General features: G+C 41.7%; 2 protein-coding genes across 3 annotated transcripts; one reads left to right on the forward strand and one right to left on the reverse strand.

Moving 5' to 3' along the window:
- Positions 1 to 600: 600 nt before the first annotated feature.
- Positions 601 to 4387, forward strand: Gnptab (N-acetylglucosamine-1-phosphate transferase subunits alpha and beta). 2 transcript variants are annotated; one of them, XM_076421499.1, is made up of 7 exons: positions 601 to 1116; positions 1325 to 1746; positions 1830 to 2041; positions 2671 to 3472; positions 3554 to 3725; positions 3808 to 3995; positions 4058 to 4387. In XM_076421499.1, the coding sequence occupies exons 1-7, from the start codon at positions 964 to 966 to the stop codon at positions 4365 to 4367; spliced, it is 2259 nt and encodes a 752-aa protein (XP_076277614.1). In that variant the 5' UTR covers positions 601 to 963; the 3' UTR covers positions 4368 to 4387. The 2 variants fall into 2 exon arrangements, with proteins under 2 accessions (XP_076277614.1, XP_076277615.1); XM_076421500.1 differs by lacking the exon at positions 601 to 1116 and adding an exon at positions 1123 to 1264.
- Positions 4388 to 5199: 812 nt separating this feature from the next.
- LOC143207739 (uncharacterized) lies at positions 5200 to 14591 on the reverse strand. The gene is made up of 5 exons (XM_076421509.1): positions 8109 to 14591; positions 7095 to 7353; positions 6306 to 6538; positions 5906 to 6232; positions 5200 to 5522 (listed from the first exon to the last, which is right to left on the reverse strand). The coding sequence occupies exons 1-5, from the start codon at positions 8362 to 8364 to the stop codon at positions 5371 to 5373; spliced, it is 1227 nt and encodes a 408-aa protein (XP_076277624.1). The 5' UTR covers positions 8365 to 14591; the 3' UTR covers positions 5200 to 5370.
- Between the last annotated feature and the right edge of the window lie 2732 nt (positions 14592 to 17323).

The raw sequence follows: 17323 nt of genomic DNA on the forward strand, positions 1-17323 counted from the left end.
AAAATATCACTCTGTATAATGTTTTTTAGCCAAGTTGTAAAGATGAAAGTAAATAGTCCCCCAACGCAACTTGATTGCGTTACAAGAGAACATATAATATTATTATATGTATATTAGTGAGAGAGATAATAAGAAAACGATTTTTGAACTGTATAGAGAGTTTTAATAAATTCTGGCGATATATAAATAGTACTATACAATTTACTTATAGAAAAAGTAAATGTAGTGCTTATTTTGCAATTCTTATTTTTTCACATTTTTCAAAATCTGACATCATTTTAGTGAACTCAACAGATACTTCCCACCCAGTCAGCCAGGCCTGCCTCGAGCAGAAATCGAGCCCAGCCTGGCGAGCAGGTAACGGGCATTATACTGGCCGAACGTCGCTAGAAGCTGCTCGATTTTGGTTGTGCGCACATACGCCTGGCACTCTGGCACAAAGACTGGACATCTCCCCGGCCCGGGCCCGGGCACAATGCTGGCCGCTCGGTCCTGGATTCTGCCGGACTGATGCCCCGTCTTTCTGCCGGCAGAATGCCCTACTTACGCGCGCACAGCTGCCCGTCCAAAATCCGAGCACATTTGCATTTGTTTACTGGGCATATAAAATACTGTGTATCAACAGTCCTCACCTCACGTTCATTCATTTGACAAAATCTTTACTTACTACATGGAAAATTTTAATTCTCCCTTTACTAAAGTCCAATTGTAAATTTGAAAAAAGTAATTTGAGCCTGAAATGCATATTATTCAATGAATAGATATATTTGTTCTTTTAATCTCTAAACGCTTTCATAATTCGTTGTACATACTGCAATTGAAAGCGCCATACCATCAGTTGACTTCGGTTTTCTTGTTCCGGTCATTGTGCCGGCACAATTGACTTCAATGACTGAAATCAGTCTACTAAATCAGCCGCAAATATAAACAGTGGTACATGGATTCTTACGGCGGTGTTTAGCGATGCTAATCGCATGTAGATTTTGCATTAATATAATGAGCACATGGAAATTGTTACAGCGTCGATGTTACGATCTACTCTCGTACAAATACTCGTTGCTGGTGATATTGATGGCGTTTACTTGCATTTTTATCGGCATTATTCACTTCGGAGAGGTTAGGAAACCCACAATATCAAGCTTTTGTTTTGACACCAGCGTTTGTTAATTGTTGAGAATTGTTGTCTTATTGTTTGTCACGAAGTCAAGTATATAAAGCGCGCTCGTTCATAGCTCGTTTATAGCTGATTTATCAAATTCATACGGTGATACAAGTCAAAATTCAAATAATTATAAACTTAAGTTAATTGTATCCATTGTTTCAGATTTGGGTGGCGTGGAGTAAAGAAAAATACGAAGCAGTCTTTCATTCTTTTAACGACAATATATTAGGAATCTCGTTTCAAAAGAAATTATGTCAACATGTCCCGATAGATGTTGTATATACATGGGTTAATGGTTCCGATCCAATCTTCCTAAAGAGTCTGAAAGAACATGTTCCTATTTTGGATGTCAACACTGCAGCTTCTAGATTTAGCGACAAAGATGAACTAAGATACTCGTTACGCTCATTGGAAATGTACGCACCATGGGTCAGGCATGTGTACATCGTTACCAATGGCCAGATACCAAGTTGGTTGGATATGGATAATCCTAGGGTTACTCTTATTACCCACGAAGACATTTTTTTAAACAAAAGTGATCTACCGACATTTTCTAGTCCTGCTATTGAAAGTCATATTCATAGGTAACATCAAAGCTGCGTGTTTCAGATCATATTTAACAATTACTTATATTAAACTTCATGTATTACTTTTCACTCTCCTACAGAATTCCTGGAATTTCAGATAAGTTTTTATATTTCAATGACGACGTAATGCTAGGAGCTGAAGTCTGGCCCGAAGATTTCATTACACAAGCGGGTGGCCAAAAAGTGTATCTCGCATGGTGGGTTCCCGACTGTTCGGATGTTTGCCCTTGGGCCTGGGTAGGCGATGGGTCATGCGATCCTGCTTGCAACACAACATTATGTGAATTTGATGGTATCGGTCACTTTATTAATGTATTTCACTTTACTAGGGATGGACGGGTACTTGGAAATTCAAATATTTAAATCTAGCTGAATAGTTGGTCTTCAAAGTTATAAATGTTTAACATTAATTACAAGATAGTAGGATTGATTTGAATAAAATAAAAGTCTCAGGATTTTTGTGTAGCTACTCACTATAGTTTTTTAATTTGTTCTGAATTTGATGTTAACAGTTACACATTCACTCAACAATAATTTCTTCGCGAGTCCACGCATTTAATTTATGTTTAAGGGACAATGTCGCGCATGTTTTACGTTACTAACGAGTGTCAATTATTGAAAGAGAAGGATGTCTAGTTATGCAACAAACTTGGAAAAATACAAAAATCGATAGTACCCGGAAATTCAGGTTCGGGTCGCGTCGAGTATTTTCCCCGGGTTTGGGTCGGGGCCCGAAAATTCGTGATAGCCAAGTACCCGGAAAGGTACCCAAAGTCGAAATCGGATCAGGAACCCGACAATTTATATTGTTCGGAAACCCGAATGTCATAAATTTTCAGGTTTCCGACCCGTCTTCGACTTCGGGTAGCCGCCCATCCCACTTTAGTAATATTTATTTTAATCTTAGTAATTATATTATAGGAGGAGATTGTGATAGTACACCAGTTCCTACCGATAGCGAAGCTCTCGACGAAGAAGGAGATTATCCACAAAAGTTTCTACAGGATACTCAAGAAAATACCAATTATGGACTAAAATTACTAAATATATTAAGAAACAAGAGTAATGGTCTGTGGAATAGTACAGAAATGCTCACTAAACAAACAATGCCAAATAACACTATATACGCGAGGTTTAATGTAAATAAATCTCACGATTTTAGCGCCAGTAGGTACACAAGTTATACTGATAAATTTTTTTATAATGATCGTAAAAATGACCAGATCACGCCCACTGAAAAGTCACAGTTATCACATACGATAAATAATATATTGTCGAATACGATGGAATTTCAAAATTCGAATCTTACCGAAAGACGCATACGGTTGAAGCGTTATTTAAACGAGGATAACTTGAACTTACCGCAAATTAATATAACTTTAAAAACGAATAGTAAGCCGAATTACTCTGATCAATGGAAACTTAGAACTAGACAACTGGATACGTACGCCGAGTCTTTGTTGTATGTAAACAAAATATTTAATACGGCGTACAGATTCGAGCGTAGAAGAGTACCTGCCCATATGCCTCATTTAATAGATAAATGGATCGTTGCTGATATGCAAAAGAAATTTGAAAATGAATTCAAGAAAACATCTAGTCACAAAGTTAGAAACTCGGAGGATATGCAATTCGCATTCTCCTATTTTTATTTCTTGACAAGTGAGAAATGCAAAGTGCCAATTAGAGAGATATTTGACGCATTTGACACGGATAAGTCGGGGTAAAGTATTTTTTCCAATATCAATATTTGTCTCATGATGTTGTATTGTTCATTGATCATTATTGTTTCTCGTACTTTCAGGACTTGGTCGGATAGAGAAATTAGAACACTTCTATCTAGATTGTACCCACTACCTCTCGATTATAGTCTAGTTGTAGAATTTGAAAACACAATAACAAATTGTTCAAACGTTGTAAATATCGCGGAAATGTCAAATCCTCCGCCTGGAGAAAGATATTTGGATTCGTCTCTTGTAAATATATGTTATTACTTTTTATCAATTTCAGAAAAGGAACTCTGCAGATATTATTATACGTTCTTAATGTTCTTTGCAGCCCGTTGTATCTAAAGAGTTGGTAGCAAACTGTGAATCAGTTTTAAAAAAGATTGAAGCTAAATTTGGCGAAAAGAAGCTCTATCCGCATGAAGTAATTAAGGCGGGGAAAAATGAAATATTTGAAATGTTGACGAGCAATGTGTCTCTAACTGTGCAACTTCTGGATGAAATCCGTAGAGATCCGAAGTAAGTTTACATAATTTATTAACTCGAGGGTAAAATGTTTCAAATGATTCATATAATTTCAGAAAATTTATATGCCTGAATGATGACATGGATCCCCTAAGACGTTCAGAAAATGAAATTGTTCGAGCATTGTTAAATGATTTTTATCGATCACTCTACCCTATACGTAGTACATTCGAATTGCCTGTGCAATATCGAAATCTCTTCACTCATCGACATGAACTTTTCGAGTGGAGAGCCAATCGCGCGAGAGCCAGGAATTTATTATTATGTCTTATCGCTTTGTTACTTGTTACAACGTTTTATCATCTGTTTTATCACCAAGCGCGACGATTGTTTAGAATAAGAGCACTGCCCACTCTCTTAGTCTAACTTTCTTTGATGACGAAAACAGATTCGTATCCTTGTAACAGATCGTTTTACAATCTCATTTTGTACAAAAACGTTTACACGGAAAATTTCTTCGCAAATGTGTTGCAAAAATTGACGTAGCTACGTACAGTGAATCTCTGCTGTCATATTAATGTATTATTTCTGTAAAAAGCGCGAATCAATATTTTCTGCAAGATTCGATGTAAGAAGATTTGAACGAGAGATTTTTAACATCATGTTTTAAAATTAAGTGAAATGTTCCTGTGATATTGACTAGGTACTGATTTTCTTTTTAAGAATCGAAAGCGTAGAGTTCACAAATTTTTCTATAAATTTTATTATGGAACGACAACTAGTGATTGTAAATTTTAAATAAGCGATTAATCGTTATACGATTATATTTAATATTTAGTTTCATACTACCTATCTCCGGTAAGTATTGTATTTGTATGTTCCAGAAGAATATTAATTCGTCAAGCAATCGTTCAAGACTTATTCTATACCAAATTCGCGTACTTATTAAAAATATTCTAAGTGTAGATAAACGGAGAGTGCCAGTTCACTGAATATCTTTTTATTCTTAATTTCAATACTCGTATTTTTTTTTATTACAAAGTCATGTAAATAACTTCTTCTAAACAAAACTGTACTTGTACCTTTTACAGATCGAAAACGTGTCCACGATGATACAGTTAGGATATAGAACTATTTGTAAGTGTGAATTACATCATTGCTCAGAGTAATGTTATGATAATAATACCGTGTAAATCTACTACTCTTGTACAAGGTATCGTAACTTTTATATTTGAGTATTCTGTATATTGCTGTGTTAATCAAAAATAAAATGACAAATGAACGTTGGAGAGATTTAAAATAATTGAAACGAAGCCGCTACACGTTGAACTAATACAATTTGTAAATGTTTTTTCTGCAGTTGTAACTTTTAGAACGAGTAATATAGGTGTAATTTGTCAAAACAGCATTTGCTAGGCTATGAACTCTGTCATGAGCTCGAACTTTGTTGTCTATCTAGAGGAGGACAATTCATGTGTCGAAGATTTCGTGGTCCAACCATGCCTTCCTGCACTTTTGCACACTCGCTCATCCATATTGCAACAGTAGCCACCTCTTCAGCTGAAAGCCGAGGCCCGATACCTAACATTTAAAAACATCTTAATTAGACATGCTTTAGAGTCATGCAGAATCCGTCAAATTTTACAAAATTCTTTTTTATAATTAAAGCCCTTTGGTTTTTCTTATTTGTTTTTATAATTTATAGTTACTCAGACTTAGACTTTAAAATGTTTCAAAGTATAACTTTGCAGTCTTCAGGAATTATTAATCTTTATGACAAAAGTTAGAGGAACGATTTATCTCATTTGTGTTATCAATTGCGTCTTTCAAATTTGATTTTCATCAGAAGTATATATTAGTTGAGGCATACTACAAAAGGTTTGTGGTTCTACATGACCCTTCCCAAAAGTTAACAAAATTTATCTAATTTCAGTGAATATTTTTACAACTTTCTCTTGTCTCACCAGGAACGTTTGGATGATATTTAAGAAGCTTTGGATCTAGGATCTTCTTTTTCCTTTTTTTCTCATCTGCCCTACTAGTCCTCCGACTTCTGCTAATGTTCTCTTCTGGAGTATTGCTACCGGTTGTTCCTTTTTCGGACGTATTTTCGCTTCCATTCGACTTTTTCTCTTCGCTCAACTGAAGCGTCTTATTCGATTCGGCGTCCGCACCGGAAGTTACATTATTGCATTCCACTTTTAATGTTCTTTCGCTGGACGACTCCTGTTCCGTCTTATCATCGGTCATTTTTTTGCGACCAGTGTAACTGTCGCTTGGCGTTGTGTCAGCTGGGGAAGACAATGTCTTTTTAATATAAAATATAAGAGCATTCTAAGGGCAATGTAATCGATATGAAAGTACTTCTAGAAGATTCGACGTCACCCTTCGACACTAACTCCAAATCCAGATTGACATCCGCTTCGGTGTCTTGACTTGCAATTGAACAAATTCGATCCACGTAAAATTTCCCTTCGCTGAGATCTTGACTCGCTAATGATCCAGACCCAGTGGACTCATTGAATATAATAAATTCTGTTGGATCATCGTCCGAGGAACCCCTTGCGCTTCCATCGCATCGAAGTCCTGCTAAATATCTAAGTGATTGATAAAAATCTTTTCTTAACGAATAAAGACATTTTATTCACTTTCGACATTGCCCTCTTTTGTATAAAACGACAAATAATTCGGAAGAAACCATTCATCGTTATTTTTATTTTTTAACCCTTGCGAGGCTATTGACGACATTAAAATATTATCAATATAGACTGCGGATTTTTATGCAAAAGATTCTCCCAGGCAATTTTAAGTGTTTCCATTTTTAATGATTTTAATAAGTCGAAAATAATAATACCAAAATATATATCATTCAATTCTTCTAATGTCTTTATAGCTTTTCTAGTCGTTATTAATTTTCTTTTACATATCGTTGAATCCTCAAAAAATTGAATTCAACGTGGATTCTTGTAAGACCTAATAAACAGCTAAAAATTTAAACAGACTCAGAAAATTAATGTTCAGATGGAACATTTATAATCATATATTAGTTTAAATGGACTGAGGTTCTGTCTATTCAAGGATTGATCGAATTAGTAATTATGAAAGAAAGAAATATTGTAATTTAAAAAGCACTGTTGATACTTTCAAACCCACCCGTAGATTTCCATAAACAACGCAACGGGAACCATGGCCGATCCACCTTCAGGTTCATGGGTGAACAATTCACAAATCATGACCATCGTTTCAAACAGACTGGAGCCCAAAAGACCCACGGCTATGGCCAGAAACTTTTTCACCTGACACCTTCGTCGAAATTTCCCGATCATCATGATCAAGTTCAAATCCCTTCGATCCAAGCACAAACAATCCCATCGCCATAGTATCGTTTCAACAGGCAATGATTTGTTGTAATCTGTCCAACAAACATTCGTAATTTACCTCTGCCGCAGTTGGTGATTTTTATTAAAAAAGAAAAACAAAGCAACTGAATAATTCTACCATATTTTATTTTCAACTTTAAAATTATTTAATTCGATGTCGAAAATTTAACAGAACGTTAGTGTGAATATATACATGCATTTTGATGATGCTCATGAAACACTTTTTTTCTCGTTCTTAATTAGTTAGAGAAGTAACAGCTTTATAATCGGTCATAATTAACATACTGATTAACATCAGGATGGATAAAATAATTACAGATTGTAATTAAAATTTAAAAAATGTATGCGTTACACAGAAATTTTCAATTAAATTTTTATTTAGAAAGAAAGAAATTTTGACGTTGAGCAAAAAAATGGGCTCTTTGTGGTCCATTAACATCACTGCAGCAATATGCATAATCTGTAGCTCAATATAATACAAATTTTTTGTCAGAATAAATTTTTCATGAGAATAAAACAAACTAATAAAAGAATTAAAGTATGTATAAGTCAATATAATTTTGTGGTATCAAATTGGTAGGATGAACAGACGAGAGCTAAACTAATAAGTGAAATATATGGATCAATAGTTCTTGACAATATTCGAATACTGAGAAACATTTAACACACTTCGAACGGTTGGAAATTTCTTTACAGCCTTAGCAACTCTCCACGTAATCTCACGATTCCAAAATCGTCCGGCATGGAACGTGCATAATATTAGCAATGTATGCACATCTGATTGTACCTCCGAATTGTCGGAGTAAAATTCGCAGAAAACCAAGTGTCAACCCGGAGGCGGTGCTCGGTGGTGGATATTCGAGTCTCAGTTTTGTTGGCGGTTCTTCGCCCTCCGCCAAAGCTCGAAAATACGAACTGGACCACTTTAATAAATCGTAGGGCTGTGTTCGAATGGCAGCCTTGCAAAACTGCTTCAAAATAAGCGGCAAACTCGGCGGTACGATAATATCCTGGTCGGAAGTTGACTGCTCGACAACGGACATTATTCGCTGAACACTCACCACCAACACTTAAGTTCAACGAGCAGAAATGATCGAAGACAGTGTACTATGTGGTACAAGGCGAACTGGGTATGTTGTTTTATGTGCTACTGTGTGCTGTGTATTTGTTGTCATTTCACGAAGCTCCGTCGTCTAGGAAACAATATCGATGGTTATGTTTCGTGCTAAGTCCAAGATCAATTTCTAGTAAGAGAATCATAAGGTTATTTATTCTTCGGGAACCGAGAAATGCTATCTTATGAACGACAGCCTCCCTTACACTAATTTCTAACGATTATAATTGATTTGAAATACGGTAACCGACTTTATATAAATTACTTTTAGAATTCGTTAGTTTCGAAAGTTCATTCAGATTTGAAGAAATATTCGAAATCGTGTCGAATAAATGTATCTAGATCGATAGTCTGGAAAGGCATAGTTGGACTTTGCGGGGTTACCTCAAATCAAAGAGGAAGTGGGAGGAGTGCTTAAGTCCAGGATTAGTGCCCCATATTTTCCTACATTTACTTTAGCATGGAACAAAACCCATTTCATTTTTGTGGCACCGACAAGAGACTACTAGCCCTTGTGCTATTCAGCGACATAGGCAGGTGAGCACAGGTGGGCGCGGGGATAACGTGGAACTTACAGTGATCTGAAATACCACATCGCTAAAAGTTCTACCAACGACGAGATACTCGTCAAGTAGAAGAAGAATGATATAGTATTTACCCATTCTGTAGGGGAGAGTCGTGCAGTACCGACCGCTCTAAGTTTTCTTTAAATGTGTCGGAACTGCGAAAAAAATCGAATGAACAATGTAGCAACGAAACATATTACCCACAATAGTTATATTCATTTGTTTTCTTCAAGGAAGTGTAGCCATTTGACCTGGAAAGTCATAAATTAATTTTGGTCGGTACAGTATTCTGGTCGGTACTGCACGACTCTCCCCTAATTGCCTAATAATACTATCACCGACGAAATACTATCCCGTCTCTTTACCTAAATAGAACCAGACGATATATGACATTGTTCACGCCCGGGGCAAATTAGCTTGGATAATACATATATTTTGATCTGAAGGAAGGTAAAATTGCAAAATGTTGTGAAAGACAATAGGTATAGGAATAGAATTTATTGAAAAATCAACATATTTATTCAATGTGCAGCTATTAGCTCGATATTATCCTTTATTCATAAGACACTAAAAGTTCTTACAAATAAAGGATAATACCGATTGCCCAGGTCTCACCACGAGGAGGTTGCTGCACGAGAGACCCGAAAGGGAGTCAGAACGAATGCAATATTCCTTCTGCCTCCCTTTCTTACAACGAAAGACTTAATACTAAATTACGCAAGTATGTCGAGTAATTATCGCGGGGCAAAAGGTGTGAATCGGAGAAGAAGTCTCCGATCCACGGGGGATTAAAGGCAAATCAGGCAGAAGGCTCTGATTCTTTCAAAGTGAGAAACAAGAGCGAACCAGAGCAGAAGGCTCTAGTTCGAAGGTGACGCGGCGCGTACAATGCTTGCAGTGCAGCTCCGGTCAGAGCCGATACCCGACGTGTCCTCACCAAGAGGAATGGACAGTGAGAAGTGTTCAAACGTAACACCATCTCTCTGCCAACTACCTGCCACCAGGCAACGCAATGCATTGAGATGACGTGGGTAGGATGACGAACAGAGAATTTCTCTGCCAACTACCTGCCACCAGGCAACGCAAAACATTGAGGTAACGTGGGTAGGATTACGAACAGAGAGAATGGCAATACGAGTGAACAGGTCTCAACGAACCACCCCCCTCAATGTATCGACGCCGAATACCGGCTCCAATCGGTCTGGTACATACAAGCAAGGTCCGACACAGCAGAAGGCTGTGTCGGAGTCAAAAATACGAGTCGAGTAAAGTGACGTTACGGCAATAATTACTCGACATATTTAGAACGACGATATACAATCTTAATAACTAACGCACGCAAGTCGATGGAATTATACTAAATTACGCACGCAAGTCGAGCAATTATCGCGGAGCAAAAGGTGTGAATCGGAGAAGAAGTCTCCGATCCACGGGGGTTCAAAGGCGAATCAGGCAGAAGGCTCTGATTCTTTCAAAGTAAAAAATAAGAGCGAACCAGAGCAGAAGGCTCTGGTTCGAAGGTGACGCGGCGCGTACAATGCTTGCAGTACAGCTCCGGTCAGAGCCGATACCTGACGTGTCCTCACCAAGAGGAATGGACAGTGAGAAGTGTTCAAACGTAACACCATCTCTCTGCCAACTACCTGCCACCAGGCAACGCAATGCATTGAGATGACGTGGGTAGGATGACGAACAGAGAATTTCTCTGCCAACTACCTGCCACCAGGCAACGCAAAGCATTGAGGTAACGTGGGTAGGATTACGAACAGAGAGAATGGCAATACGAGTGAACAGGTCTCAACGAACCACCCCCCTCAATGTATCGACGCCGAATACCGGCTCCAATCGGTCTGGTACATACAAGCAAGGTCCGACACAGCAGAAGGCTGTGTCGGAGTCAAAAATACGAGTCGAGTAAAGTGACGTTACGGCAATAATTACTCGACATATTTAGAACGACGATATACAATCTTAATAACTAACGCACGCAAGTCGATGGAATTATACTAAATTACGCACGCAAGTCGAGCAATTATCGCGGAGCAAAAGGTGTGAATCGGAGAAGAAGTCTCCGATCCACGGGGGTTCAAAGGCGAATCAGGCAGAAGGCTCTGATTCTTTCAAAGTAAAAAATAAGAGCGAACCAGAGCAGAAGGCTCTGGTTCGAAGGTGACGCGGCGCGTACAATGCTTGCAGTACAGCTCCGGTCAGAGCCGATACCTGACGTGTCCTCACCAAGAGGAATGGACAGTGAGAAGTGTTCAAACGTAACACCATCTCTCTGCCAACTACCTGCCACCAGGCAACGCAATGCATTGAGATGACGTGGGTAGGATGACGAACAGAGAATTTCTCTGCCAACTACCTGCCACCAGGCAACGCAAAGCATTGAGGTAACGTGGGTAGGATTACGAACAGAGAGAATGGCAATACGAGTGAACAGGTCTCAATGAACCACCCCTCTCAATGAATCGACGCCGAATACCGGCTCCAAGAGGTCTGGTACATGCAAGCAAGGTCCGACACAGCAGAAGGCTGTGTCGGAGTCAAAAATACGAGTCGAGTAAAGTGACGTTACGGCAATAATTACTCGACATATTTAGAACGACGATATACAATCTTAATAACAAACGCACGCAAGTCGATGGAATTATACTAAATTACGCACGCAAGTCGAGCAATTATCGCGGAGCAAAAGGTGTGAATCGGAGAAGAAGTCTCCGATCCACGGGGGTTCAAAGGCGAATCAGGCAGAAGGCTCTGATTCTTTCAAAGTAAAAAATAAGAGCGAACCAGAGCAGAAGGCTCTGGTTCGAAGGTGACGCGGCGCGTACAATGCTTGCAGTACAGCTCCGGTCAGAGCCGATACCTGACGTGTCCTCACCAAGAGGAATGGACAGTGAGAAGTGTTCAAACGTAACACCATCTCTCTGCCAACTACCTGCCACCAGGCAACGCAATGCATTGAGATGACGTGGGTAGGATGACGAACAGAGAATTTCTCTGCCAACTACCTGCCACCAGGCAACGCAAAGCATTGAGGTAACGTGGGTAGGATTACGAACAGAGAGAATGGCAATACGAGTGAACAGGTCTCAACGAACCACCCCCCTCAATGTATCGACGCCGAATACCGGCTCCAATCGGTCTGGTACATACAAGCAAGGTCCGACACAGCAGAAGGCTGTGTCGGAGTCAAAAATACGAGTCGAGTAAAGTGACGTTACGGCAATAATTACTCGACATATTTAGAACGACGATATACAATCTTAATAACTAACGCACGCAAGTCGATGGAATTATACTAAATTACGCACGCAAGTCGAGCAATTATCGCGGAGCAAAAGGTGTGAATCGGAGAAGAAGTCTCCGATCCACGGGGGTTCAAAGGCGAATCAGGCAGAAGGCTCTGATTCTTTCAAAGTAAAAAATAAGAGCGAACCAGAGCAGAAGGCTCTGGTTCGAAGGTGACGCGGCGCGTACAATGCTTGCAGTACAGCTCCGGTCAGAGCCGATACCTGACGTGTCCTCACCAAGAGGAATGGACAGTGAGAAGTGTTCAAACGTAACACCATCTCTCTGCCAACTACCTGCCACCAGGCAACGCAATGCATTGAGATGACGTGGGTAGGATGACGAACAGAGAATTTCTCTGCCAACTACCTGCCACCAGGCAACGCAAAGCATTGAGGTAACGTGGGTAGGATTACGAACAGAGAGAATGGCAATACGAGTGAACAGGTCTCAATGAACCACCCCTCTCAATGAATCGACGCCGAATACCGGCTCCAAGAGGTCTGGTACATGCAAGCAAGGTCCGACACAGCAGAAGGCTGTGTCGGAGTCAAAAATACGAGTCGAGTAAAGTGACGTTACGGCAATAATTACTCGACATATTTAGAACGACGATATACAATCTTAATAACAAACGCACGCAAGTCGATGGAATTATACTAAATTACGCACGCAAGTCGAGCAATTATCGCGGAGCAAAAGGTGTGAATCGGAGAAGAAGTCTCCGATCCACGGGGGTTCAAAGGCGAATCAGGCAGAAGGCTCTGATTCTTTCAAAGTAAAAAATAAGAGCGAACCAGAGCAGAAGGCTCTGGTTCGAAGGTGACGCGGCGCGTACAATGCTTGCAGTGCAGCTCCGGTCAGAGCCGATACCTGACGTGTCCTCACCAAGAGGAATGGACAGTGAGAAGTGTTCAAACGTAACACCATCTCTCTGCCAACTACCTGCCACCAGGCAACGCAATGCATTGAGATGACGTGGGTAGGATGACGAACAGAGAATTTCTCTGCCAACTACCTGCCACCAGGCAACGCAATGCATTGAGATGACGTGGGTAGGATTACGAACAGAGAGAATAGCAATACGAGTGAACAGGTCTCAATGAACCACCCCTCTCAATGTATCGACGCCGAATACCGGCTCCAATCGGTCTGGTACATACAAGCAAGGTCCGACACAGTAGAAGGCTGTGTCGGAATCAAGAAAACGAGTAACGTGAATTTAAGACAATAATTACTCGACTTACTCGGGTGCGGCCTATCGGCGATTCGGGTACCCCGGGGACGCGACTCCCCGTACTCACTCACGGCCGCATCCGTGAGTGAGCCCCTGGGGGACCTCCCTCGGCGAATAAAACTACAACTTCGTGGTACGTCCTCTTCTTGGTGTGTCCTCTTCTTGGTGTGTCCTCTTCTTGGTGTGTCCTCTTCTTGGTGTGTCCTCTTCTTGGTGTGTCCTCTTCTTGGTATGTCTTCTTCTTGGTATGACTTCTTCTTGGTGTATTCTAGCTGAAACAGACTAATAATATAGTTAGACGTAACAATACATAACCCTGCACACGAGTGCAAACCTAATACCCGCTCACGAGAGCAAACCTAGAACCAGTTCACGAGAACCAAACTAACCCCGCACACGAGTGCGAATCTAACCAGCTCACGAGAGCCAACCTAACACCAGCTCACGAGAGCCAAATTAACCCCGCACACGAGTGCGAATCTAACCAGCTCACGAGAGCCAACCTAACACCAGCTCACGAGAGCCAAACTAACCCCGCACACGGGTGCGGCCTATAGGCGATTCGGGTACCCCGGGGACGCGACACCCCGTACTCACTCACGGCACCATCCGTGAGTGAGCCCCTGGGGGACCTCCGATCGGAGGAATACCAATTTCAGACAAGATATGAAAATGTTTCGAAGCGGGACTTGTGAAAGTCCCGATGCAAACAATTGGAAATACAGAAATACAAATTGTCGAGATCACTGATTGAAATAACGAACTCAAGGCGGGCCAAGGGTAAACGCAGAAAGCATTGATGTACCCTTGGCCGACAGCAAGCTACCTCAAAGTAAATTCACATACAATTTAATGAAATACATATGTTTCTATATCTCGCAAGTCTTAAATTCTAGTACACAATCTTATCGAAAATTGGACATGTGCAATGTGCAGCTATTAGCTCGGTATTATCCTTTATTCATAAGAGACTAGAAGTTCTTACAAATAAAGGATAATACCGATTGCCCAGGTCTCACCACGAGGAGGTTGCTGCACGAGAGACCCGAAAGGGAGTCAGAACGAATGCAATATTCCTTCTGCCTCCCTTTCTTACAACGAAAGACTTAATACTAAATTACGCAAGTATGTCGAGTAATTATCGCGGGGCAAAAGGTGTGAATCGGAGAAGAAGTCTCCGATCCACAGGGGATTAAAGGCAAATCAGGCAGAAGGCTCTGATTCTTTCAAAGTGAGAAACAAGAGCGAACCAGAGCAGAAGGCTCTAGTTCGAAGGTGACGCGGCGCGTACAATGCTTGCAGTGCAGCTCCGGTCAGAGCCGATACCCGACGTGTCCTCACCAAGAGGAATGGACAGTGAGAAGTGTTCAAACGTAACACCATCTCTCTGCCAACTACCTGCCACCAGGCAACGCAATGCATTGAGATGACGTGGGTAGGATGACGAACAGAGAATTTCTCTGCCAACTACCTGCCACCAGGCAACGCAAAACATTGAGGTAACGTGGGTAGGATTACGAACAGAGAGAATGGCAATACGAGTGAACAGGTCTCAACGAACCACCCCCCTCAATGTATCGACGCCGAATACCGGCTCCAATCGGTCTGGTACATACAAGCAAGGTCCGACACAGCAGAAGGCTGTGTCGGAGTCAAAAATACGAGTCGAGTAAAGTGACGTTACGGCAATAATTACTCGACATATTTAGAACGACGATATACAATCTTAATAACTAACGCACGCAAGTCGATGGAATTATACTAAATTACGCACGCAAGTCGAGCAATTATCGCGGAGCAAAAGGTGTGAATCGGAGAAGAAGTCTCCGATCCACGGGGGTTCAAAGGCGAATCAGGCAGAAGGCTCTGATTCTTTCAAAGTAAAAAATAAGAGCGAACCAGAGCAGAAGGCTCTGGTTCGAAGGTGACGCGGCGCGTACAATGCTTGCAGTACAGCTCCGGTCAGAGCCGATACCTGACGTGTCCTCACCAAGAGGAATGGACAGTGAGAAGTGTTCAAACGTAACACCATCTCTCTGCCAACTACCTGCCACCAGGCAACGCAATGCATTGAGATGACGTGGGTAGGATGACGAACAGAGAATTTCTCTGCCAACTACCTGCCACCAGGCAACGCAAAGCATTGAGGTAACGTGGGTAGGATTACGAACAGAGAGAATGGCAATACGAGTGAACAGGTCTCAATGAACCACCCCTCTCAATGAATCGACGCCGAATACCGGCTCCAAGAGGTCTGGTACATGCAAGCAAGGTCCGACACAGCAGAAGGCTGTGTCGGAGTCAAAAATACGAGTCGAGTAAAGTGACGTTACGGCAATAATTACTCGACATATTTAGAACGACGATATACAATCTTAATAACAAACGCACGCAAGTCGATGGAATTATACTAAATTACGCACGCAAGTCGAGCAATTATCGCGGAGCAAAAGGTGTGAATCGGAGAAGAAGTCTCCGATCCACGGGGGTTCAAAGGCGAATCAGGCAGAAGGCTCTGATTCTTTCAAAGTAAAAAATAAGAGCGAACCAGAGCAGAAGGCTCTGGTTCGAAGGTGACGCGGCGCGTACAATGCTTGCAGTGCAGCTCCGGTCAGAGCCGATACCTGACGTGTCCTCACCAAGAGGAATGGACAGTGAGAAGTGTTCAAACGTAACACCATCTCTCTGCCAACTACCTGCCACCAGGCAACGCAATGCATTGAGATGACGTGGGTAGGATGACGAACAGAGAATTTCTCTGCCAACTACCTGCCACCAGGCAACGCAATGCATTGAGATGACGTGGGTAGGATTACGAACAGAGAGAATAGCAATACGAGTGAACAGGTCTCAATGAACCACCCCTCTCAATGTATCGACGCCGAATACCGGCTCCAATCGGTCTGGTACATACAAGCAAGGTCCGACACAGTAGAAGGCTGTGTCGGAATCAAGAAAACGAGTAACGTGAATTTAAGACAATAATTACTCGACTTACTCGGGTGCGGCCTATCGGCGATTCGGGTACCCCGGGGACGCGACTCCCCGTACTCACTCACGGCCGCATCCGTGAGTGAGCCCCTGGGGGACCTCCCTCGGCGAATAAAACTACAACTTCGTGGTACGTCCTCTTCTTGGTGTGTCCTCTTCTTGGTGTGTCCTCTTCTTGGTGTGTCCTCTTCTTGGTGTGTCCTCTTCTTGGTATGTCTTCTTCTTGGTATGACTTCTTCTTGGTGTATTCTAGCTGAAACAGACTAATAATATAGTTAGACGTAACAATACATAACCCTGCACACGAGTGCAAACCTAATACCCGCTCACGAGAGCAAACCTAGAACCAGTTCACGAGAACCAAACTAACCCCGCACACGAGTGCGAATCTAACCAGCTCACGAGAGCCAACCTAACACCAGCTCACGAGAGCCAAATTAACCCCGCACACGAGTGCGAATCTAACCAGCTCACGAGAGCCAACCTAACACCAGCTCACGAGAGCCAAACTAACCCCGCACACGGGTGCGGCCTATAGGCGATTCGGGTACCCCGGGGACGCGACACCCCGTACTCACTCACGGCACCATCCGTGAGTGAGCCCCTGGGGGACCTCCGATCGGAGGAATACCAATTTCAGACAAGATATGAAAATGTTTCGAAGCGGGACTTGTGAAAGTCCCGATGCAAACAATTGGAAATACAGAAATACAAATTGTCGAGATCACTGATTGAAATAACGAACTCAAGGCGGGCCAAGGGTAAACGCAGAAAGCATTGATGTACCCTTGGCCGACAGC

The sequence above is a fragment of the Lasioglossum baleicum genome, chromosome 4, assembly GCF_051020765.1.
Source record: "Lasioglossum baleicum chromosome 4, iyLasBale1, whole genome shotgun sequence".
NCBI classification, from domain to species: domain Eukaryota; kingdom Metazoa; phylum Arthropoda; class Insecta; order Hymenoptera; family Halictidae; genus Lasioglossum; species Lasioglossum baleicum.

What these genes read in the sequence shown, in the direction of transcription:
- LOC143207739 (XM_076421509.1), bottom strand. Translation starts at nt 8,364, where the DNA reads ATGTCCGTTGTCGAGCAGTCAACTTCCGACCAGGATATTATCGTACCG. An exon ending in TTTACTCCGACAATTCGGAG is followed by an intron (nt 7,354 to 8,108) that starts GTACAATCAGAT and finishes TTTGTTGGACAG; the next exon opens with ATTACAACAAATCATTGCCT. An exon ending in TTGTTTATGGAAATCTACGG is followed by an intron (nt 6,539 to 7,094) that starts GTGGGTTTGAAA and finishes TCAATCACTTAG; the next exon opens with ATATTTAGCAGGACTTCGAT.
- Gnptab (XM_076421499.1), top strand. Translation starts at nt 964, where the DNA reads ATGCTAATCGCATGTAGATTTTGCATTAATATAATGAGCACATGGAAA. An exon ending in TTTGACACGGATAAGTCGGG is followed by an intron (nt 3,473 to 3,553) that starts GTAAAGTATTTT and finishes TCGTACTTTCAG; the next exon opens with GACTTGGTCGGATAGAGAAA. An exon ending in GAAATCCGTAGAGATCCGAA is followed by an intron (nt 3,996 to 4,057) that starts GTAAGTTTACAT and finishes ATATAATTTCAG; the next exon opens with AAAATTTATATGCCTGAATG.